The sequence below is a fragment of the Argopecten irradians genome, chromosome 1 (assembly GCF_041381155.1).
Source record: "Argopecten irradians isolate NY chromosome 1, Ai_NY, whole genome shotgun sequence".
Lineage (NCBI taxonomy): Eukaryota > Metazoa > Mollusca > Bivalvia > Pectinida > Pectinidae > Argopecten > Argopecten irradians.
Window position 1 is genome coordinate 63,228,608 of NC_091134.1, and position 27,856 is coordinate 63,256,463.

Here is a 27,856-nt window from a genome sequence, read left to right on the forward strand (position 1 = left end):
AGAAGTGACAGTACACGCATGGGGAAATATGTAACTATGGAATTTTCTCCGAACACGTTATTGTTGTTTTGAAACAGTCAACTTATGACGAAGAAACTTTATTTTCATTTCTGTCAAATTCCCTACTGTCAACGGAGTACTGACGAGCATAATATTTTCTGTGCCCGCCAAAGGACCTCACGTTTTAACCAATTATAAAGACCGAACACGTCTTTGACCTTATTATGAAATTCAAAGCAAATCAGTCATGTGTCAAAAGGTAAATCTAAGTCTAAGCCATACTTTTTATATGCGGGGCACACTGGGCAGCAAACTCACAAAAATGCCCCGCATTAAAGCACAATTGACACAATAAATTTGGAGATTTGCAAGAAAAGTATCACTCCTTCAGGGTGCAACTCCCTTCCATCGAATTTGTAACTTGAAATAAACAAAGAATTTAAATGGTCCCTATACATGCTTACAAATTAATTCTGATTTCATTTCCACCCCCCCTTTTTTAATTTCTTTTTTGCCTTGTAATAAAAGTACATTCGTAAACCACGTGTAAAGAGCAAATACAGTACAACCCTGTGCTTAAAACACAAAGTTTGCATTATATCCAATTATTACCCATTCCATTGATTTAAAATAAAGTCTAAGGGGAGATAACTCTTTATTTCATTTTTTAATTGTATTTTGTCAATGCATTAAATTTTCATTACATCATGTACAAATTCTGGTATAAAACATATGATGTCCTCCATCCTTTGTCTGGTGTAAAAACCATGTTAATCATCTTACCCATCATTTGTCTGGTGTAAAACCATGGTAATCATTTACCCATCCTTTGTCTGGTGTAAAACCATGGTAATCATTTACCCATCCTTTGTCTGGTGTAAAACCATGGTAATCATTTACCCATCCTTTGTCTGGTGTAAAACCATGGTAATCATTTACCCATCCTTTGTCTGGTGTAAAACCATGGTAATCATTTACCCATCCTTTGTCTGGTGTAAAAAACCATGGTAATACCATTTATCCCATCCTTTGTCTGGTGTAAAACCATGGTAATCATTTACCCATCCTTTGTCTGGTGTAAAACCATGGTAATCATTTACCCATCCTTTGTCTGGTGTAAAACCATGGTAATCATTTACCCATCCTTTGTCTGGTGTAAAACCATGGGTAATCATTTACCCATCCTTTGTCTGGTGTAAAACCATGGTAATCATTTACCCATCCTTTGTCTGGTGTAAAACCATGGTAATCATTTACCCATCCGTTGTCTGGTGTAAAACCATGGTAAACATTTACCCATCCGTTGTCTGGAGTAAAATCATGATAATTTACCCATCCTTTGTCTGGAGTAAAATCATGATAATTTACCCATCCTTTGTCTGGTGTAAAACTATGATAATCATTTACCCATCCTTTGTCTGGTGTAAAATCATGATAATTTATCCATCCTTGTCTGGTGTAAAATCAATATAATTTACCCATCATTTGTTTTGGTGTAAAATCATGATAATTTACCCATCCTTTGTCTGGTGTAAAACCCTTCTCCAAGACTGGTTCTGATGTAATGAAGATGTTGATCATCACCCTTTGTCCATGATTTTTGACTCTTGTTGTTACATAATTGTACATACTTAAATCAAGGTTCCTATTATATGACATTATCCTCATTAAGCAGTGTCAATAAAGCTTACCTGATGTTTTTGTCTGTGTTAGGTTTGGGAGGTCGCTGTGTTGGGACCACAGACATTACAGGATCTAAATCTCCTACTTCTTCCTTCTCCATTATCATCTTCATCAACTTCTTCCCACTCATCGAATGCCAACCTATGTATACAAAAAAATCACAGTAAAGGATAAAAACGTATTCATAAATTGATGGTGTGTGTTTACTGTTAATTATAGTCTTCAATCTGAGTGAACCTCGTTATCAAATGGCTCATATTTCTCTTGTAATAGCAGCATAAATATTATTCACATTACCAGGAACTATTTTCATCCTCATCATAATTATTCACATTACCAGTAACCATTTCCATCCTCATCATAATTATCATTCACATTACCAGGAACCATTTTCATCCTCATCATAATCATCATTCACATTACCAGGAACCATTTTCATCCTCATCATAATTATCATTCACATTACCAGGAACCATTTTCATCCTCATCATAATCATCATTCACATTACCAGGAACCATTTTCATCCTCATCATAATCATCATTCACATTACCAGGAACCATTTTCATCCTCATCATAATCATCATTCAAATTACCAGGAACCATTTTCATCCTCATCATAATCATCATTCAAATTACCAGGAACCATTTTCATCCTCATCATAATTATCATTCACATTACCAGTAACCATTTTCATCCTCATCATAATCATCATTCAAATTACCAGGAACCATTTTCATCCTCATCATAATTATCATTCACATTACCAGTAACCATTTTCATCCTCATCATAATTATCATTCACATTACCAGTAACCATTTTCATCCTCATCATAATTATCATTCACATTACCAGTAACCATTTCCATCCTCATCATAATTATCATTCACATTACCAGGAACCATTTTTCATCCTCATCATAATCATCATTCACATTACCAGGAACCATTTTCATCCTCATCATAATCATCATTCACATTACCAGTAACTATTTTCATCCTCATCATAATTATCATTCACATTACCAGGAACCATTTTCATCCTCATCATAATTATCATTCACATTACCAGGAACCATTTTCATCCTCATCATCATCATCATTCACATTACCAGGAACCATTTTCAATCTCATCATAATTATCATTCAATTACCAGGAACCATTTTCATCCTCATCATAATTATCATTCACATTACCAGGAACCATTTTCATCCTCATCATAATTATCATTCCACATTACCAGTAACCATTTTCATCCTCATCATAATTATCATTCACATTACCAGGAACCATTTTCATCCTCATCATAATCATCATTCACATTACCAGTAACCATTTTCATCCTCATTATAATTATCATTCACATTACCAGTAACCATTTTCATCCTCATCATAATTATCATTCACATTACCAGTAACCATTTTCATCCTCATCATAATTATCATTCACATTACCAGTAACCATTTTCATCCTCATCATAATCATCATTCACATTACCAGTAACCATTTTCATCCTCATCATAATCATCATTCACATTACCAGTAACCATTTTCATCCTCATTATAATTATCATTCACATTACCAGTAACTATTTCCATCCTCATCATAATTATCATTCACATAACCAGGAACTATTTTCATCCTCATCATAATCATCATTCACATTACCAGGAACCATTTTCATCCTCATCATAATCATCATTCACATTACCAGGAACCATTTTCATCCTCATCATAATCATCATTCACATTACCAGGAACCATTTTCATCCTCATCATAATTATCATTCACATTACCAGGAACCATTTTCATCCTCATCATAATTATCATTCACATTACCAGGAACTATTTTCATCCTCATCATAATTATCATTCACATTACCAGGAACTATTTTCATCCTCATCATAATTATCATTTACATTACCAGGAACTATTTTCATCCTCATCATAATTATCATTCACATTACCAGGAACTATTTTCATCCTCATCATAATCATCATTCACATTACCAGGAACCATTTTCATCCTCATCATAATCATCATTCACATTACCAGGAACCATTTTCATCCTCATCATAATCATCATTCACATTACCAGGAACCATTTTCATCCTCATCATAATCATCATTCACAATTACCAGGAACCATTTTCATCCTCATCATAATTATCATTCACATTACCAGTAACCATTTTCATCCTCATCATAATTATCATTCACATTACCAGGAACCATTTTTCATCCTCTCATAATATCATTCACATTACCAGGAACCATTTCATCCTCTCATAATTATCATTCACATTACCAGGAACCATTTTCATCCTCATCATAATTATCATTCACATTACCAGGAACCATTTTCATCCTCATCATAATTATCATTCACATTACCAGGAACCATTTTCATCCTCATCATAATTATCATTCACATTACCAGGAACCATTTTCATCCTCATCATAATCATCATTCACATTACCAGGAACCATTTTCATCCTCATTATAATTATCATTCACATTACCAGGAACCATTTTCATCCTCATCATAATTATCATTCACATTACCAGTAACCATTTTCATCCTCATCATAATTATCATTCACATTACCAGTAACCATTTTCATCCTCATCATAATTATCATTCACATTACCAGTAACCATTTTCATCCTCATCATAATTATCATTCACATTACCAGTAACCATTTTCATCCTCATCATAATTATCATTCACATTACCAGGAACCATTTTCATCCTCATCATAATTATCATTCACATTACCAGTAACCATTTTCATCCTCATCATAATTATCATTCACATTACAGTAACCATTTTCATCCTCATCATAATTATCATTCACATTACCAGAACCATTTTCATCCTCATTATAATTATCATTCACATTACCAGGAACCATTTTCATCCTCATCATAATCATCATTCACATTACCAGTAACCATTTTCATCCTCATTATAATTATCATTCACATTACCAGTAACCATTTTCATCCTCATCATAATTATCATTCACATTACCAGTAACCATTTTCATCCTCATCATAATTATCATTCACATTACCAGTAACCATTTTCATCATCCTCATCATAATCATCATTCACATTACCAGGAACCATTTTCATCCTCATCATAATCATCATTCACATTACCAGGTAAACCATTTTTCATCCTCATCATAATTATCATTCACATTACCAGTAACCATTTTCATCCTCATCATAATCATCATTCACATTACCAGGAACCATTTTCATCCTCATCATAATCATCATTCACATTACCAGTAACCATTTTCATCCTCATCATAATCATCATTCACATTACCAGTAACCATTTTCATCCTCATCATAATTATCATTCACATTACCAGTAACCATTTCCATCCTCATCATAATTATCATTCACATTACCAGTAACCATTTTCATCCTCATCATAATCATCATTCACATTACCAGTAACCATTTTCATCCTCATCATAATTATCATTCACATTACCAGTAACCATTTCCATCCTCATCATAATTATCATTCACATTACCAGTAACCATTTCCATCCTCATCATAATCATCATTCACATTACCAGTAACCATTTTCCATCCTCATCATAATTATCATTCACATTACCAGGAACCATTTTCATCCTCATCATAATTATCATTCACATTACCAGTAACCATTTTCATCATAATTATCATTCACATCCAGGAACCATTTTCATCCTCTCATAATTATCATTCACATTACCAGGAACCATTTCCATCCTCATCATAATTATCATTCACATTACCAGGAACCATTTTCATCCTCATCATAATTATCATTCACATTACCAGGAACCATTTTCATCCTCATCATAATTATCATTCACATTACCAGGAACCATTTTCATCCTCATCATAATTATCATTCACATTACCAGGAACCATTTTCATCCTCATCATAATTATCATTCACATTACCAGGAACATTTTCATCCTCATCATAATCATCATTCACATTACCAGGAACCATTTTCATCCTCATCATAATTATCATTCACATTACCAGGAACCATTTTCATCCTCATCATAATTATCATTCACATTACCAGGAACCATTTTCATCCTCATCATAATTATCATTCACATTACCAGGAACCATTTTCATCCTCATCATAATTATCATTCACATTACCAGGAACCATTTATCATCCTCATCATAATTATCATTCACATTACCAGGAACCATTTTCATCCTCATCATAATCATCATTCACATTACCAGGAACCATTTTCATCCTCATCATAATTATCATTCACATTACCAGGAACCATTTTCATCCTCATCATAATTATCATTCACATTACCAGGAACCATTTTCATCCTCATCATAATTATCATTCACATTACCAGGAACCATTTTCATCCTCATCATAATTATCATTCACATTACCAGGAACTATTTTCATCCTCATCATAATCATCATTCACATTACCAGGAACCATTTTCATCCTCATCATAATTATCATTCACATTACCAGGAACCATTTTCATCCTCATCATAATTATCATTCACATTACCAGGAACCATTTTCATCCTCATCATAATTATCATTCACATTACCAGAACCATTTCATCCTCATCATAATTATCATTCACATTACCAGAAATTGTTTTCATCCTCATCATAATCATCATTCACATTACCAGTAACCATTTTCATCCTCATCATAATTATCATTCACATTACCAGGAACCATTTTCATCCTCATCATAATCATCATTCACATTACCAGGAACCATTTTCATCCTCATCATAATTATCATTCACATTACCAGTAACTATTTTCATCCTCATCATAATTGTCATTCACACAACGTTTAAATCGTTATCTTATATTTAAAGCATAGTGGGTATGATAATAAAAGATTGCATTATATGTATAAAATGTTGATCTATTTAACCTTACTTATCTTGTATTATAATGAACAATTCTATTATAAAAAATTTGTTTTTCTACATCCTCATCATAATTATCATTCACATTACCAGTAACTATTTTCATCCTCATCATAATTGTCATTCACACAACGTTAAAATCGTTATTTTATATTTAAAGCATAGTGGGTATGATAATAAAAGATTGCATTATATGTATAAAATGTTGATCTATTTAACCTTACTTATCTTGTATTATAATGAACAATTCTATTATAAAAAATTTGTTTTTCTACATCCTCATCATAATTATCATTCACATTACCAGGAACCATTTTCATCCTCATCATAATTATCATTCACATTACCAGGAACCATTTTCATCCTCATCATAATTATCATTCACATTACCAGGAACCATTTTCATCCTCATCATAATTATCATTCACATTACCAGAAATTGTTTTCATCCTCATCATAATTATCATTCACATTACCAGAAATTGTTTTCATCCTCATCATAATTATCATTCACATTACCAGGAACCATTTTCATCCTCATCATAATCATCATTCACATTACCAGGAACCATTTTCATCCTCATCATAATTATCATTCACATTACCAGTAACTATTTTCATCCTCATCATAATTGTCATTCACACAACGTTTAAATCGTTATCTTATATTTAAAGCATAGTGGGTATGATAATAAAAGATTGCATTATATGTATAAAATGTTGATCTATTTAACCTTACTTATCTTGTATTATAATGAACAATTCTATTATAAAAAATTTGTTTTTCTACATCCTCATCATAATTATCATTCACATTACCAGTAACTATTTTCATCCTCATCATAATTGTCATTCACACAACGTTAAAATCGTTATTTTATATTTAAAGCATAGTGGGTATGATAATAAAAGATTGCATTATATGTATAAAATGTTGATCTATTTAACCTTACTTATCTTGTATTATAATGAACAACATGAAATGACATCAATACAACATCCTACCTTCAAGCTTCAGAAGCTCATCTATACATTGTTTGATGACACGAGGCAAGTAGCCCATATTTAACACACTCTGGGCCGCATCACAAAGGAGTGGATTTTTCCTCTCTGCATCAGACGGGAACTGATCACGTCGTCCTACAAAAAAATCCAATAAAATGATTGAAAAACACACAACAATGGTAAGAACATTAATTATAAATCTTAACTATAAATGGGTATGCAAAGTCTTCATATACAAGTATAGCAAGAAATTTTAGTGTTCTTTTTTGTTTTTCTTTCTTAAATGAATGACAGACAGTGTGTAAGTGTCTAGCATGATAGCAGGATAATCAGTCTCATGTATCATTTTGAGTTTTTTTCTTTTATTAAGGTTAAAGTAAGAAGTGTGGCACCAATCTTTTCTTTTTGTTGATAATATCTGATATTCAAGGCGAAAAAAATCCATTACTCTAGTAAATATAGTCCATTGTTCATTGTTTATGTCACAAAGATCCAGCTATTTGCACTAAAATCAAAGTTCTTTCATGATTTCTGCATCACAACAAGTTGAAACGACAAGCATGTAGAGGTTACCTAAACATGTAAAGGGGGAACTTCCACACATCATAGTATGTCTTGGTTTATATAATCTAAAGGCATAGCTAAGATACTATTGAAATTCAGTTATTTTGTGAGAATTTCACAAGAAAGAAAATGCTTTTGATAGTACATACCTGAGGTTTGTGATGTAGCCACATTATTCTGCGTATTTGCGTTATCTGTTTCTGACTGAGCATAACCTGTACCTTGAGCTGCTGCATTGTTCCCATGTCGTTCATTATTTTCCCTTAATGCTTCTTGCTGCAATGGCAGGAATGTACAAAATAGCATTTGTATCAATTATAAACAAAATAAGTGCAATTAACTTTTGTATTACATGTGTATCATTTTTAGACATTTTTTTTGTTTACTTTCTCACTCAATTTTTTATGATGAGCTTTAATTAGAGACAGAATCAATATAATGCATTGATTCTATAATAAGGCACACTACTCACCAACTCGGCATTACGAACTGCTTCTTGGACAAGATTAACAAAGGCTCGACCTTTCTTATCAAGGACGTAAGAACAATTTGGTGACCACCTTGCATGTTCTACCCAAGGATCATCATCTTTGTCCCAATTTCTCAACCCAATTCCACACACATAGCATCTAACACTGTCTCCGTTCACTAAAAAATGTATCCAACATTGAAAATATATATGGCTAATGCTAAAATTGTTTTAATACAAATGTAGAACTTTAACTATCTCCGTTTGTCTCATTTAACCTAAATAGCAGGGCAGCTTACAGGCAACAATTAGAGCCGAGATATTATTAATTAACACAAAGTATTAAATGGAACATAAAGTAAATGAGTTATCTCCCCCTTTGACAATTAATCATGACATTTAATTAACACAATGATTCACATACTTATTAAATAGGACATCATACTTAATTTTAATCATGGTTTTCATCGTCAAAATCATACTAATCAATCAGTTTAACTCCAAGACTGGCGCGACACTATTCTGATATGGTTACATTCGCGTACATGTTGTATTTTAGAAATAACGCCCTTAATATTAAGACCTAGAATAAAGCCAGGTCATGTGCCATTCAACACATCTTAGATGAAATCTTTAGTCCTCTCAGTTAATGGAGGTTGAGGAACCTTACATGTACTGGTACATGTAGACGGGCAATCAACGGAATTTACTCATTTAGCATGTATGACATCAGAATATTATGTAGTCTTGCATCTGCTACACATAGCCATAACTTGTAGCACTGCAATTACACATACATATAAAGGTGTAAACAATTCTGTTTAAATGACTATTTTTTTCAATGAATTTTACAGTAATTTCTGTTTTTAAGCATCCTATGTTATATTACAGTGTGTAATTGCGGTTGAGTAAGACACAAAACAGAAAAATTGATCGCTACATGTAGCTAACATAACTCTACACACATACACGTCATAAAATGTTGTTTTTATGACGTAAACAGATAATGTCAACATGTACATCTGCGTGTAGTATACATGTACACGTAAGGTGCTTAACCTTTCTTTTAAGACTTCAACATATTTTTACCTTGTAACATTGTGTGAATGAATCTTACAAATGTATACAAGAATTTATATATACTCTTTCTCAGCTTACTTGAATAGAAAAATCCTGCTCCTGACATCATTTCTGGCGACTGTTGGAGTCGTGCTGGCCAGTTTCGGAAAGTCCCTCTTCGTTTTAACTCATCCACATAGTCTGGATACTTAAGAACTCTTTTGTTATTTTGCCCACTGTTTCCTATAGCTCTGGCCGATGTCTGACTAAAATTTGATGTGTTTGCCGTTGCTTCTTGACCATTAGCAGAATTTGTATTTCTAGAATTATACCCAATTTGAGAGTTTGTATCCAGAGAATTAATACCAATTGGAGAGTTTGTATTTTGTGGAACATTAAGATTTGGAGAGTTTGTATTTTGTGGAACTTTAAGAATTGGAGAGTTTGTATTTTGTTGTATATTCACACTAGGTGAGTTTGTATTCCTAGTAACATTCTGTTCTTTGCAACTTCTTTCAAAACTGTTATGTTTTTCATCTTGTAAAAAATCTTTAGAGTTGTCTCCCCTTCCATCATATCCTGTTGCTGCAGCTGATGACATACCCCCTAGCATGCCTACAGCAGTCTCAAAATTATCTGTATCAAGTTCACCACTTTCTAGACTTTCATAGGGGGTAGATGTCACAGAGTCATTCATTGTGATAATTTAGCCTCTGTAAAATAAGGAATTGAATCAATACATGTAGATGAGTCATTCTCAGAAATGTTCCAGACCCAACATAAAGAAAACTGAAAAACGTACCTCCATAAATGGATAACTTTAGTTCAGAAACTTAGAGAATGGTCATTGCACATACCAAAAACAATATTGGTAATTATTGATAAGCTCGCAATTAGTTACTATATGACAACCAAAAGATCACATGTCAAGGTCAAATCTCCATGGTGTTAGCATGCTTAAATACTATAATATCCTGTTTTAGAATTGCTATTCATTTTTTAACAAAGATTATTGTAAGAAAATAAAGTGTGAAATATACTACAATTGGTGGTTATATGCTTAGAAGGAAAACACTGTATACTATGTTATGTAAAATATGCATGTATTTGCAAAAACACAAGTAATTTTTTACATTTTTTGAGTAAAAACATGCATCTTTATCAGAAAATAATCAAACAGCTCTCAAATTTTAAACAAAATATTTGTGCCATAACTGAGCGAAAATTTGGAGAAGAGTTGCAGATGCATAAGCGCCCCCGTCCCTTGGCTGTATCAATGTTTTACAACATGTGATGGCGCCTCTAACATAAGCACCCCCCTCCCTTGGCTGTAACAATGTTTTACAACATGTGATGCCTCTAACATAAGCGCCCCCGTCCCTTGGCTGTAACAATGTTTTACAACATGTGATGGCGCCTCTAACATAAGCGCCCCCGTCCCTTGGCTGTAACAATGTTTTACAACATGTGATGGCGCCTCTAACATAAGCGCCCCCGTCCCTTGGCTGTAACAATGTTTTACAACATGTGATGGCGCCTCTAACATAAGCGCCCCCCGTCCCTTGGCTGTAACAATGTTTTACAATATGTGATGCCTCTAACATAAGCACCCCCGTCCCTTGGCTGTAACAATGTTTTACAACATGTGATGGCGCCTCTAACATAAGCGCCCCCGTCCCTTGGCTGTATCAATGTTTTACAATATGTGATGCCTGTAACATAAGCGCCCCCGTCCCTTGGCTGTAACAATGTTTTACAACATGTGATGCCTCTAACATAAGCCCCCCCGTCCCTTGGCTGTAACAATGTTTTACAACATGTGATGCCTCTAACATAAGTGCCCCTGTCCCTTGGCTGTAACAATGTTTTACAACATGTGACGCCTCTAACATAAGTGCCCCTGTCCCTTGGCTGTAACAATGTTTTACAACATGTGATGCCTCTAACATAAGCGCCCCCGTCCCTTGGCTGTAACAATGTTTTACAACATGTGATGGCGCCTCTAACATAAGTGCCCCTGTCCCTTGGCAGTAACAATGTTTTACAACATGTGATGCCTCTAATAATAAGCGCCCCCGTCCCTTGGCTGTAACAATGTTTTACAACATGTGATGGCGCCTCTAACATAAGTGCCCCTGTCCCTTGGCTGTAACAATGTTTTACAACATGTGATGGCGCCTCTAACATAAGTACCCCTGTCCCTTGCTGTAACAATGTTTTACAACATGTGATGCCGCTAACATAAGCGCCCCCGTCCCTTGGCTGTAACAATGTTTTACAACATGTGATTGCGCCTCTAACATAAGTGCCCCTGTCCCTTGGCTGTAACAATGTTTTACAACATGTGATGGCGCCTCTAACATAAGTGCCCCCGTCCCTTGGCTGTAACAATGTTTTACAACATGTGATGGCGCCTCTAACATAAGTGCCCCTGTCCCTTGGCTGTAACAATGTTTTACAACATGTGATGCCTCTAACATAAGCGCCCCCGTCCCTTGGCTGTAACAATGTTTTACAACATGTGATGGCGCCTCTAACATAAGCGCCCCCCGTCCCTTGGCTGTAACAATGTTTTACAATATGTGATGCCTCTAACATAAGCGCCCCCGTCCCCTGGCTGTAACAATGTTTTACAACATGTGATGCCTCTAACATAAGCGCCCCCGTCCCTTGGCTGTAACAATGTTTTACAACATGTGATGGCGCCTCTAACATAAGTGCCCCTGTCCCTTGGCTGTAACAATGTTTTACAACATGTGATGGCGCCTCTAACATAAGCGCCCCCGTCCCTTGGCTGTAACAATGTTTTACAACATGTGATGGTGCCTCTAACATAAGTGCCCCTGTCCCTTGGCTGTAACAATGTTTTACAACATGTGACGCCTCTAACATAAGTGCCCCTGTCCCTTGGCTGTAACAATGTTTTACAACATGTGATGGCGCCTCTAACATAAGTGCCCCTGTCCCTTGGCTGTAACAATGTTTTACAACATGTGATGGCGCCTCTAACATAAGCGCCCCCGTCCCTTGGCTGTAACAATGTTTTACAACATGTGATGGCGCCTCTAACATAAGTGCCCCTGTCCCTTGGCTGTAACAATGTTTTACAACATGTGATGGCGCCTCTAACATAAGCGCCCCCGTCCCTTGGCTGTAACAATGTTTTACAACATGTGATGGCGCCTCTAACATAAGCGCCCCCGTCCCTTGGCTGTAACAATGTTTTACAACATATGATGGCGCCTCTAACATAAGCGCCCCCGTCCCTTGGCTGTAACAATGTTTTACAACATGTGATGGCGCCTCTAACATAAGCGCCCCCGTCCCTTGGCTGTAACAATGTTTTACAACATGTGATGCCTCTAACATAAGCGCCCCCGTCCCTTGGCTGTAACAATGTTTTACAACATGTGATGGTGCCTCTAACATAAGTGCCCCTGTCCCTTGGCTGTAACAATGTTTTACAACATGTGATGGCGCCTCTAACATAAGTGCCCCTGTCCCTTGGCTGTAACAATGTTTTACAACATGTGATGGCGCCTCTAACATAAGTGCCCCTGTCCCTTGGCTGTAACAATGTTTTACAACATGTGATGGTGCCGCTAACATAAGCGCCCCCGTCCCTTGGCTGTAACAATGTTTTACAACATGTGATGGCGCCTCTAACATAAGTGCCCCTGTCCCTTGGCTGTAACAATGTTTTACAACATGTGACGCCTCTAACATAAGTGCCCCTGTCCCTTGGCTGTAACAATGTTTTACAACATGTGATGCCTCTAACATAAGCGCCCCCGTCCCTTGGCTGTAACAATGTTTTACAACATGTGATGCCTCTAACATAAGTGCCCCTGTCCCTTGGCTGTAACAATGTTTTACAACATGTGATGGCGCCTCTAACATAAGCGCCCCCGTCCCTTGGCTGTAACAATGTTTTACAACATGTGATGCCTTTAACATAAGTGCCCCTGTCCCTTGGCTGTAACAATGTTTTACAACATGTGATGGCGCCTCTAACATAAGCGCCCCCGTCCCTTGGCTGTAACAATGTTTTACAACATGTGATGGCGCCTCTAACATAAGTGCCCCTGTCCCTTGGCTGTGTAACAATGTTTTACAACATGTGATGGCGCCGCTAACATAAGCGCCCCCGTCCCTTGGCTGTAACAATGTTTTACAACATGTGATTGCGCCTCTAACATAAGTGCCCCTGTCCCTTGGCTGTAACAATGTTTTACAACATGTGATGCCTCTAACATAAGCGCCCCCGTCCCTTGGCTGTAACAATGTTTTACAACATGTGATGCCTCTAACATAAGTGCCCCTGTCCCTTGGCTGTAACAATGTTTTACAACATGTGATGGCGCCTCTAACATAAGCGCCCCCGTCCCTTGGCTGTAACAATGTTTTACAACATGTGATGCCTTTAACATAAGTGCCCCTGTCCCTTGGCTGTAACAATGTTTTACAACATGTGATGGCGCCTCTAACATAAGCGTCCCCGTCCCTTGGCCTGTAACAATGTTTTACAACATGTGATGGCGCCTCTAACATAAGTGCCCCTGTCCCTTGGCTGTAACAATGTTTTACAACATGTGATGGCGCCGCTAACATAAGCGCCCCCGTCCCTTGGCTGTAACAATGTTTTACAACATGTGATTGCGCCTCTAACATAAGTGCCCCTGTCCCTTGCTGTAACAATGTTTTACAACATGTGATGCCTCTAACATAAGCGCCCCCGTCCCTTGGCTGTAACAATGTTTTACAACATGTGATGGCGCCTCTAACATAAGTGCCCCTGTCCCTTGGCAGTAACAATGTTTTACAACATGTGATGCCTCTAATAATAAGCGCCCCCGTCCCTTGGCTGTAACAATGTTTTACAACATGTGATGGCGCCTCTAACATAAGCGCCCCCCGTCCCTTGGCTGTAACAATGTTTTACAATATGTGATGCCTGTAACATAAGCGCCCCCGGTTCCTTGGCTGTAACAATGTTTTACAACATGTGATGGCGCCTCTAACATAAGCGCCCCCGTCCCTTGGCTGTAACAATGTTTTACAACATGTGATGGTGCCGCTAACATAAGCGCCCCCGTCCCTTGGCTGTAACAATGTTTTACAACATGTGATTGCGCCTCTAACATAAGTGCCCCTGTCCCTTGCTGTAACAATGTTTTACAACATGTGATGCCTCTAACATAAGCGCCCCCGTCCCTTGGCTGTAACAATGTTTTACAACATGTGATGGCGCCTCTAACATAAGTGCCCCTGTCCCTTGGCTGTAACAATGTTTTACAACATGTGATGGCGCCTCTAACATAAGCGCCCCCGTCCCTTGGCTGTAACAATGTTTTACAACATGTGATGGCGCCTCTAACATAAGCGCCCCCCGTCCCTTGGCTGTAACAATGTTTTACAATATGTGATGCCTCTAACATAAGCACCCCCGTCCCTTGGCTGTAACAATGTTTTACAACATGTGATGGCGCCTCTAACATAAGCGCCCCCGTCCCTTGGCTGTAACAATGTTTTACAACATGTGATGCCTCTAACATAAGCGCCCCCGTCCCTTGGCTGTAACAATGTTTTACAACATGTGATGCCTCTAACATAAGTGCCCCTGTCCCTTGGCTGTAACAATGTTTTACAACATGTGACGCCTCTAACATAAGTGCCCCTGTCCCTTGGCTGTAACAATGTTTTACAACATGTGATGCCTCTAATAATAAGCGCCCCCGTCCCTTGGCTGTAAAAATGTTTTACAACATGTGATGCCTCTAACATAAGTGTCCCTGTCCCTTGGCTGTAACAATGTTTTACAACATGTGATGGCGCCTCTAACATAAGCGCCCCGGTCCCTTGGCTGTAACAATGTTTTACAACATGTGATGCCTTTAACATAAGTGCCCCTGTCCCTTGGCTGTAACAATGTTTTACAACATGTGATGGCGCCTCTAACATAAGTGCCCCTGTCCCTTGGCTGTAACAATGTTTTACAACATGTGATGGCGCCGCTAACATAAGCGCCCCCGTCCCTTGGCTGTAACAATGTTTTACAACATGTGATTGCGCCTCTAACATAAGTGCCCCTGTCCCTCGGCTGTAACAATGTTTTACAACATGTGATGCCTCTAACATAAGCGCCCCCGTCCCTTGGCTGTAACAATGTTTTACAACATGTGATGCCTCTAACATAAGTGCCCCTGTCCCTTGGCTGTAACAATGTTTTACAACATATGATGGCGCCTCTAACATAAGCGCCCCCGTCCCTTGGCTGTAACAATGTTTTACAACATGTGATGCCTTTAACATAAGTGCCCCTGTCCCTTGGCTGTAACAATGTTTTACAACATGTGATGGCGCCTCTAACATAAGCGTCCCCGTCCCTTGGCTGTAACAATGTTTTACAACATGTGATGGCGCCTCTAACATAAGTGCCCCTGTCCCTTGGCTGTAACAATGTTTTACAACATGTGATGGCGCCGCTAACATAAGCGCCCCCGTCCCTTGGCTGTAACAATGTTTTACAACATGTGATTGCGCCTCTAACATAAGTGCCCCTGTCCCTTGCTGTAACAATGTTTTACAACATGTGATGCCTCTAACATAAGGGCCCCCGTCCCTTGGCTGTAACAATGTTTTACAACATGTGATGGCGCCTCTAACATAAGTGCCCCTGTCCCTTGGCAGTAACAATGTTTTACAACATGTGATGCCTCTAATAATAAGCGCCCCCGTCCCTTGGCTGTAACAATGTTTTACAACATGTGATGGCGCCTCTAACATAAGCGCCCCCCGTCCCTTGGCTGTAACAATGTTTTACAATATGTGATGCCTGTAACATAAGCGCCCCCGTTCCTTGGCTGTAACAATGTTTTACAACATGTGATGGCGCCTCTAACATAAGCGCCCCCGTCCCTTGGCTGTAACAATGTTTTACAACATGTGATGGTGCCGCTAACATAAGCGCCCCCGTCCCTTGGCTGTAACAATGTTTTACAACATGTGATTGCGCCTCTAACATAAGTGCCCCTGTCCCTTGCTGTAACAATGTTTTACAACATGTGATGCCTCTAACATAAGCGCCCCCGTCCCTTGGCTGTAACAATGTTTTACAACATGTGATGGCGCCTCTAACATAAGTGCCACTGTCCCTTGGCTGTAACAATGTTTTACAACATGTGATGGCGCCGCTAACATAAGCGCCCCCGTCCCTTGGCTGTAACAATGTTTTACAACATGTGATGCCTCTAACATAAGTGCCCCTGTCCCTTGGCTGTAACAATGTTTTACAACATGTGACGCCTCTAACATAAGTGCCCCTGTCCCTTGGCTGTAACAATGTTTTACAACATGTGATGCCTCTAACATAAGCGCCCCCGTCCCTTGGCTGTAACAATGTTTTACAACATGTGATGCCTCTAACATAAGTGCCCCTTTCCCTTGGCTGTAACAATGTTTTACAACATGTGATGGCGCCTCTAACATAAGCGCCCCCGTCCCTTGGCTGTAACAATGTTTTACAACATGTGATGGCGCCTCTAACATAAGTGCCCCTGTCCCTTGGCTGTAACAATGTTTTACAACATGTGATGGTGCCGGTAACATAAGCGCCCCCGTCCCTTGGCTGTAACAATGTTTTACAACATGTGATTGCGCCTCTAACATAAGTGCCCCTGTCCCTTGCTGTAACAATGTTTTACAACATGTGATGCCTCTAACATAAGCGCCCCCGTCCCTTGGCTGTAACAATGTTTTACAACATGTGATGGCGCCTCTAACATAAGTGCCCCTGTCCCTTGGCAGTAACAATGTTTTACAACATGTGATGCCTCTAATAATAAGCGCCCCCGTCCCTTGGCTGTAACAATGTTTTACAACATGTGATGGCGCCTCTAACATAAGTGCCCCTGTCCCTTGGCTGTAACAATGTTTTACAACATGTGATGGCGCCTCTAACATAAGTACCCCTGTACCTTGCTGTAACAATGTTTTACAACATGTGATGCCGCTAACATAAGCGCCCCCGTCCCTTGGCTGTAACAATGTTTTACAACATGTGATTGCGCCTCTAACATAAGTGCCCCTGTCCCTTGGCTGTAACAATGTTTTACAACATGTGATGGCGCCTCTAAAATAAGTGCCCCCGTCCCTTGGCTGTAACAATGTTTTACAACATGTGATGGCGCCTCTAACATAAGTGCCCCTGTCCCTTGGCTGTAACAATGTTTTACAACATGTGATGCCTCTAACATAAGCGCCCCCGTCCCTTGGCTGTAACAATGTTTTACAACATGTGATGGCGCCTCTAACATAAGCGCCCCCCGTCCCTTGGCTGTAACAATGTTTTACAATATGTGATGCCTCTAACATAAGCGCCCCCGTCCCCTGGCTGTAACAATGTTTTACAACATGTGATGCCTCTAACATAAGCGCCCCCGTCCCTTGGCTGTAACAATGTTTTACAACATGTGATGGCGCCTCTAACATAAGTGCCCCTGTCCCTTGGCTGTAACAATGTTTTACAACATGTGATGGCGCCTCTAACATAAGCGCCCCCGTCCCTTGGCTGTAACAATGTTTTACAACATGTGATGGTGCCTCTAACATAAGTGCCCCTGTCCCTTGGCTGTAACAATGTTTTACAACATGTGACGCCTCTAACATAAGTGCCCCTGTCCCTTGGCTGTAACAATGTTTTACAACATGTGATGGCGCCTCTAACATAAGTACCCCTGTCCCTTGGCTGTAACAATGTTTTACAACATGTGATGGCGCCTCTAACATAAGCGCCCCCGTCCCTTGGCTGTAACAATGTTTTACAACATGTGATGGCGCCTCTAACATAAATGCCCCTGTCCCTTGGCTGTAACAATGTTTTACAACATGTGATGGCGCCTCTAACATAAGCGCCCCCGTCCCTTGGCTGTAACAATGTTTTACAACATGTGATTGCGCCTCTAACATAAGTGCCCCCGTCCCTTGGCTGTAACAATGTTTTACAACATATGATGGCGCCTCTAACATAAGCGCCCCCGTCCCTTGGCTGTAACAATGTTTTACAACATGTGATGGCGCCTCTAACATAAGCGCCCCCGTCCCTTGGCTGTAACAATGTTTTACAACATGTGATGCCTCTAACATAAGCGCCCCCGTCCCTTGGCTGTAACAATGTTTTACAACATGTGATGGTGCCTCTAACATAAGTGCCCCTGTCTCTTGGCTGTAACAATGTTTTACAACATGTGATGGCGCCTCTAACATAAGTGCCCCTGTCCCTTGGCTGTAACAATGTTTTACAACATGTGATGGCGCCTCTAACATAAGTGCCCCTGTCCCTTGGCTGTAACAATGTTTTACAACATGTGATGGTGCCGCTAACATAAGCGCCCCCGTCCCTTGGCTGTAACAATGTTTTACAACATGTGATGGCGCCTCTAACATAAGTGCCCCTGTCCCTTGGCTGTAACAATGTTTTACAACATGTGATGGTGCCTCTAACATAAGTGCCCCCCTCCCTTGGCTGTAACAATGTTTTACAATATGTTATGCCTCTAACATAAGCGCCCCTGTCCCTTGGCTGTAATAATGTTTTACAACATGTGATGCCTCTAACATAAGCGCCCCCGTCCCTTGGCTGTAACAATGTTTTACAACATGTGATGGTGCTTCTAACATAAGTGCCCCTGTCCCTTGGCTGTAACAATGTTTTACAACATGTGATGCCGCTAACATAAGTGCCCCTGTCCCTTGGCTGTAACAATGTTTTACAACATGTGATGCCGCTAACATAAGTGCCCCTGTCCCTTGGCTGTAACAATGTTTTACAACATGTGATGGCGCCGCTAACATAAGCGCCCCCGTCCCTTGGCTGTAACAATGTTTTACAACATGTGATGGCGCCTCTAACATAAGTGCCCCTGTCCCTTGGCTGTAACAATGTTTTACAACATGTGATACCTCTAACATAAGCGCCCCCGTCCCTTGGCTGTAACAATGTTTTACAACATGTGATGCCTCTAACATCAGCAGTGTAGCCAATACTACATGAACTTGTGAATCTTTTACATGAGAATCCAGACATGATAATGTATCTAAAAGGATAAAATGCATACCTGTATACAAGTTTACTGGGCGCTAATTACGGCCAATACGGTAATAGTTTTTATACCATGCATGGATCAAGTATTATCAGAGTCACTGTGTCGCTTCATTTCATAGAAAACATGTATTCACTAACGAAAAACGAAGACAGTCAATTTAGTCAGTTACACAAATACATTACCTGATCAACCAACATATCAAGAAATCTTCATACTAACTATGATAATGTTTTATTTTATATATACCTAAATTATTGGATATATGTAAAATGTTGATGTAACTTTGAGTATTTAAAGGCCCAATATCCGCATCTTTCTTATTTTTTCATTATTTAGGAGAATGTTGAAAAAAAATCCTGTTGTAAATCATGCAGAGAGAGGACTAAATCAAAGTCAAGATGAGCGATTATGATTCGGAATACTTTGATAAAAATCTTAAACATCGCTAGGTGGGTCCCACTTTGTCAAACAAGCCGAAGTTAGCCGACATTGTAACGTCGTTGCCGAGAACGTCATGTGACTACCGTTACTACGTAACGTCTGTCCGAACTCTTCCGAAAACGGGTCATGAACTTTCCGACTTCTGTTCGGTAATAATCGTAACTTCTATGGCGACCAGTTTAAAATGAAGGCATGTTTACATGTATCGACTTTCAGCAACTGCTGTACTAAAGTTATTAAAAAATCATTACAAATATTCTTTAATATATCTTAATTTCAACTACATCTACAAATACTAACAATATCGGAGTCGAATTTAACTTGAAATTTTGTTGATAGTTACGTATAGTGTGGCTTTAAGTTTTGGTATAAATAGTGTGTGCATGACCAGTAAAATACCAATGAAATTCTTACAATCTATCCTATATATACACCAATAGAATTTGTTATTTGAGACCATAATGACATCAGTGCTATTCTTAGTATGGTTATATCTATAGGTGCTATGAAATCTTACTTATATCTATTTTTAGACCAGGATGTCCGTAGCAAAAATTTTGTAATAAAAATGAGGAAATAAACTTGAAACTTGTGCATGATATACTTTGAATTTATGATCAAATGGTAAATGAATTTAGAATTATTTGTGATCATATTTTTAATGATACAGAGATATACTTTTTAGTCTCTTAAGCCCACTACCTTTTCAATATAAAATATGAAAGTTTTGTAAAAACAACAATAACAAAAGAAAAATTATATTGAAGGCCTAAGATGAGGTTACAACATGAAATAAATGCAAGATTTCCTCTGTAATCTATATATGTTACTTGTAACAGTAAAGACTCATTTTGCTGCTTTGTCATCTGGCGCAGTGAGTCAACTGACGCGCATTGCGGAAAACATCAGAAGGCCCACGTTATGAAAACATTTTATTTTTTTAAGTAAAATGTTTAGAAGGTGATGATGAGAGTAGCATTAATGGTAAGTCAAAAAAATTTTCGACTCTACAAAATTAACAATCTTGTTTTACACTTACATTTTAAAAATCAAAAGCCGATAAAGAAACAGTGTGGGCCTTTAATGATTAGTAAAGTACATGTAGTAAAGGTCTAAAAAATACCTGGAGTTAGAAAAAGTGTACCTGGTAGTCCTAACAATGAAAACATTTTATTTGTTATGTATTTTGCCTACTTAATATTCAACAAACTATGAATATCCGTGTTTAAACATCCTTAAGACAAGTGTAAATTTTATAGTCCCTAGCTACATATAGAGTGTCATTAACTCTTCTTCAAAGTCACAAAATTTGATCTCCTTTATATGATTATAACTTGAATTATTTTAATTTTTTTTTATATTATTGACCGAAAAAAATTGTATACAGTTTCTGATGGGAATACACTCTGATTAAGTCCTTATAGGTCAATTCAATCTAAGTCATCGCAGCTATAATCATGTGAACATGTGAAACTAAAACCTTGTTGATGTCTCTTTTTATGAAATCATATTGCACTGTTTTAATTAACCAATCAGAGACGCGTTACAAAATGCCAACATCATTTTTAAGCTATGAAATGATAACATAATTTTTAAGTCAATGAAAATACTAGAAAATACTACAAGAAAGATGGAATCGGGTCAATTACCAGCAACTAGGCTCCATGATCATGAACAAATCTTAGCCAATCATTAATGGCGGAACTTCTTATAGCGTCATCTTTGATACTACCAGAAACATATATACATATAGATTGGAAACTCCTTCTTTGTCGACAGGCAGAGGGACCTTCGGTTTATAGACATTTTCCCTTGGCTAACTACTATTAAGTGTATTCTTTTAAACATGATATTTTTGCATCAATACAAAGTTTAAACTTTATATCAAGGTTTGATGTGACCAGTTTTTCCAATTGATGTTATTCAACATGAATTTTGAAAGCATGAAAATCGGCAATTTTACCTGGTTTTTCGAAAATCAGACATTCAACACAGGAAGTGCATTTTGTTTTTTTTCATATGTAAGTGAAAATATTATTTTTTCTTCCCAAAATAGTACTCAAACCATCTGAAAATTACTGTACTTTTACAACATTTCAAAGATATTCTGCTGTATTTAACTATTTAAAAGTTTATCTAAAAACCCCTAAGCCCATACAGAGGTACATTTGTTGCCAATCTATACATTGTATATATGTTTCTGATACTACGTTACTATTCAGTGTTAACTCTTCTTCAAATTCCCTTTTAATTTAGAGAAATTAACAGTATAACAATAAAACCAGTATACTGTATATGATTATGGACAATAATAGGCAGAAAATCTAATTATAAGTTCTAGAAATCTAATGTTATCACATTTTTGAATGTAAAGCAAGCAAACTGAATAATAAAGATTAGCAGATTAGGGGAAGCTAAACAAATACTGCAATGTAGCATATAGGCTTAGGTCTAAAACTTATGCAAAATAATCATCAAAATCGATTTTTTAATTGTGAAGTACACAGTTTGGGTATACTTCCAAGTACTAACAGTTATTATGTTATATATAAGGCTATAAGTTGTTACACCAAACTTCTTCATGGTCAACTTCCGGAGAGCCACAGCTCGTACAGTTTACAGTAAAATTTCATTAGTACATCTACTGTGACATAAAGAGACTATAAATATGTAAATGTTTTATTAAAAACAATAATGTAAAAATCGTACTTACGATATTGTCGCTCGAAGACTCTAGACCATCCCCAGACCATCCCCAGACCATACCTGTTTATAAATAACCACGGGTTTTCTTACTCTATAAATAGATTGTTACTATTTAGAGGTATTTTATGGAAATTCCCTTTCTAATATTAGAGGCGGTTAGACATGCGTAGTTCTATTTCACCAACCGGGGGTCGTCCTTAGATTTGAAAAATTCAGCAAAATAAAGTGCAGGCTTTAATTATGTACACACAGCTTTTTAACCTTAAATAACATCTATATAAAAGTATATATATTTTTAATCTACACAACATTTGCAATTGTTATGCAGAGTTCATTTTTGGACAGGTCTGCTTTTTGTGGTTTTGTGAGCCTGTAAAAACCATGGTAACCATTTTTTTAAATGCAAAAAATTGGGATTTTCAACCCAACATTGCACCCCCTCTAGAAGAACTTTTTTCTTGAACACAGTTTAAAACCAAGCATCACTGCCGTGATAGCGGAACTGAGCCTATTTCGACATAGGTATATCATAAACTTTTGAGCTACATGTATCTTACCTCGTACCCCGGCTATCAATTTCTGCTGCTACAGTATTGAGTTTTTCTATCTCATTGGCACATTCGCACATTGGGATACCCTCTAAACCATTAAACTCGAACCCATTTTGGGAATTTCTATATAATTCTTTAGATTGAATTCACCAATTTTAGGACATAGGGGAGAGTGGGGGTAGTTGAGCCACAGGGTTAGTTGAACAAGTGGCGGGAAATAGTTTTACGTCATGTTTATGACGTCATAATCGATTTTTCTGAAGCCGCCGTTATTTGAAGTGGACGTCAGCAAAAGAGGTAAGTCGATATTGCCATAACATTTTTTTTAATACAAGAAAATTATTTTTCACACTCCAAAGTATTTTTTCGGGAATTATGTATTTTCCGATTACCGCTTTATTTCTTATTGTGATTTATATGAATTATGTACCGTCGAGATCTGTAGAATCACGCGTATCATTTCGTATCAAAACTATTTGTCAGACCATTACCTAAATCGCATTACAGACCATTAAAAATTTATACTATACGCGGGGCTAGTTGAGCCACCTACGATGGGGCAAGTTGAACCACTGGGTCAACGTGCCCTTAGACTGGTTCAACTTGCCCCACTAAGTGCCCGCATCGCCTTTCATAGTTACATAATGTTAAAGAATGTTTCAGCAAATTTCAGTTTGTATTTTCAAAATTGTCCAGTGTAGATGTTCATAATGACATGTATAAAATATCAAAGAAATACAATTTAACAAAGCATGACAATTTTTTGATGGATGTGGCGCAGTGGTAGAAGGCGCAGGTATGTTTGGATAGGCGATTGGGTGCCGTAGATCGTGAGTTCGAGGCCCGGATAGGGCACGAGTCAATAAATTGTCATGCTTTGTTAAATTATATTTCTTTGATATTTAATGACATGTATATGTATATAATATCATCATTACCTTATACATGTAACGTTAAGAACATGTGTGTGAACTCGTGTAAATATGTCCTCCCCACGATCAGCTGATTTGATCTTCTTTTGATTACCGCTCGCCGTTACATGGACGATTATGATTGGTAAGATCGTATAAGATATTATCGATTAAGGTTAAATTGACATATAAAAAATATTTAAGTGAAGTGAGAAATTCATGAAATGTATATAGTAAAATAACTCAAGTTGACTCACATTATGTGTCATGCTGTATTCCCAAGGTCTGCCTACAAACTTTCCCTGTCCTAAATCATGTACGAGCTGTACGTACCCTGTCCTATATCATGTACGAGCTGTATGTACACTGTCCTATATCACGTACGAGCTGTATGTACACTGTCCTATATCACGTTCGAGCTGTATGTACCCTGTCCTATATCATGTACGAGCTGTATGTACACTGTCCTATATCATGTACGAGCTGTATGTACCCTGTCCTATATCATGTACGAGCTGTATGTACCCTGTCCTATATCATGTACGAGCTGTATGTACCCTGTCCTATATCATGTACGAGCTGTATGTACCCTGTCCTATATCATGTGCGAGCTGTATGTACCCTGTCCTTATATCATGTACGAGCTGTATGTACCCTGTCCTATATCATGTACGATCTGTATGTACCCTGTCCTATATCATGTACGATCGAGTTGTATGTACCCTGTCCTATATCATGTACGAGTTGTATGTATCCTGTCCAATATCCCGAGCTGTATGTTCCCTGTCCTATATCATGTGCGAGCTGTATGTACCCTGTCCTATATCACGTTCGAGCTGTATGTACCCTGTCCTATATCATGTACGATCGAGTTGTATGTACCCTGTCCTATATCATGTACGAGTTGTATGTATCCTGTCCAATATCCCGAGCTGTATGTTCCCTGTCCTATATCATGTACGAGCTGTATGTACACTGTCCTATATCACGTTCGAGCTGTATGTACCCTGTCCTATATCATGTACGAGCTGTATGTACCCTGTCCTATATCTCGTGCGAGCTGTATGTACCCTATCCTATATAATGTACGAGCTATATGTACCCTATCCTATATCTCGTACTCATGAAACACATTATTTCCACATAAACACTACAACACTTTCATAAAGTATTTGTAAGCAGTTCCACACATTCGGAAATCTTGATTTACAGCAGAATATGTACACAATCACGACTACTATTCCGTCACTACTACTATTTACGTCCAAGTACCCTGTCCTATATCATGCACGAGCTCTGTGTACCCTGTCCAATATCACGAGCTGTAATATCACAAGCTGTATATGTACCCTGTCTTATTCACATTTGCTGGATGTACCCTGTCAACGTCCATGCATTATAATGTACCCTGTTCAATTCACATGTGCTGTACCTACTCTGTCCAATATCACGAACTTTTTGTACCCTGTCCAATATCACGAGCTGTATGTACCCTATCCAATATCCCGAGCTGTATGTACCCTGTCCAATATCACGAGCTGTATGTACCCTGTCCAATATCACGAGCTGTATGTACCCTGTCCAATATCACGAGCTGTATGTATCCTGTCCAATATCACGAGCTGTATGTATCCTGTCCAATATCCCGAGCTGTATGTACCCTGTCCAATATCCCGAGCTGTATGTACCCTGTCCAATATCGCCCAATTCATGCCATTTGCGTATCAATAATCCTATTTTACTATGCTAAATTTATTTTTACGCTTTTTATCTATATGCAATACATGTCTTTCTTTATGTTGTCCACAGATCAATATGACACGGACATATCACAGAAAAACCAACAGAGCCGACCGCACATCAACAACTGCATTGAAATGGGCAAGAGATCGTGTTCTGTTAAGCAATGTAAGTGTGAGAGCAGCAGCAGCGGAGTTCAACATTGACCGATCAACGTTGAAGCGTTTCATATTGAAGAAGAGCAGTAATCCTGATGCCTCTATGGGATACCGGGGTCATCGACAAGTGCTTAGTGCCCAACAGGAGGACATTTTAGAGGACTATCTCCTGACGGCATCGAAGATATACTTCGGTATGTCTCCCAAGAGCACACGGGAACTAGCGTATCAATGTGCTATATCGTTTGGCATCAGCATTCCAGAATCTTGGGAAAGAGACAAGTGTGCTGGAACAGATTGGTTCCAAGGGTTTTTGAAGAGACACGGGAGCCTCTCCCTGAGAACACCTGAAGCAACTAGTTTAAGCCGAGCGACAAGTTTTAATAAACATAACATCTCTACCTTCTTCTCCAACCTTGGACAGGTTTACGAGAGATATGGATTTGCGGCAAAAGATGTGTGGAATGTCGACGAAACTGGAATCACAACTGTACAGAAACCAAGAAGAATCGTGGCCGGTAAGGGAGTGAAGCAAGTAGGTGCCATTACATCGGCCGAAAGAGGTACACTAGTGACCGTATGCGGGCAATCAATGGTGCTGGTAACTCCATGCCACCTATGTTAATATTTCCAAGAAAAACCTTCAAACCCCATTATATCAGGGACGGGCCAAATGGGTGCACTGGCTCATCGCACAAGTCTGGGTGGATGACATCTGAAAATTTCCTTAAATTCATACAACATTTTGTCGAGCATACAAAATCATCGGTAGAGAAACCTGTCCTTCTACTCCTTGACAATCACCATTCCCACATAAGCATTGACATTTTGACATTCGCAAAGACCCATGGTGTAGTAATGCTTTCCATTCCACCTCATTGCTCTCACAAACTTCAACCTCTTGATGTATCAGTCTATGGACCACTGAAACGACTTGTAGCAAGCGCTCAGGATGCATGGCTAAAGACTCATCCCGGAACTCCAATGACTATCTACGACATTCCAGGAATCCTCCGTGAGGTGTGGCCTCTTGCTTTGACTCCAAAGAATGTCATCAGTGGCTTCCAAACGACTGGGATATTTCCTTTGAATGTAAATGTATTTAACGAGGACGACTTCGCACCCTCATACGTAACTGACAGATCAGCGCCATCATCAGAAACTGCAGCTGAGATATGTCAAGATAAATCTCCAGTTAATACAAGTCAACCTGTCGTCGGTATCCTCACAGACCCCGTACTTGTGTCTTCATGTCGCGCTGATGTGGATCCACCTGTTAACGACGCGATGGTCCCCAATACGGGTGAAAGTGCTAGCACGGCACTCATAGATGTAAATACCTTCCTTCAAGTAAAAGGGAAATCTCAACTGCAAGTTGCAGGTGATGGGCATTGTTTGCTACATGCATTTGAACTGGCAATCCAGTCAGAACTAAACATACATGTCAACTCTTTCCAGCTATGTGGAGGACTTATTAAGGAGATTTCGGAAATGTGA

General features: G+C 38.3%; 2 protein-coding genes across 2 annotated transcripts; one reads left to right on the top strand and one right to left on the bottom strand.

The window, feature by feature from the left end:
* Positions 1-1,687: 1,687 nt before the first annotated feature.
* On the bottom strand, positions 1,688-23,098 carry LOC138306307 (uncharacterized). The gene is made up of 6 exons (XM_069246767.1): positions 23,007-23,098; positions 9,849-10,462; positions 8,694-8,869; positions 8,371-8,497; positions 7,658-7,792; positions 1,688-1,824 (listed from the first exon to the last, which is right to left on the bottom strand). Exons 2-6 carry the CDS (start codon positions 10,444-10,446, stop codon positions 1,688-1,690), a joined length of 1,173 nt encoding a protein of 390 aa, XP_069102868.1. The 5' UTR covers positions 10,447-10,462; positions 23,007-23,098.
* On the top strand, positions 21,092-27,856 carry LOC138306392 (uncharacterized). The gene is made up of 3 exons (XM_069246871.1): positions 21,092-21,277; positions 26,271-26,960; positions 27,203-27,856. Exons 1-3 carry the CDS (start codon positions 21,257-21,259, stop codon positions 27,854-27,856), a joined length of 1,365 nt encoding a protein of 454 aa, XP_069102972.1. The 5' UTR covers positions 21,092-21,256.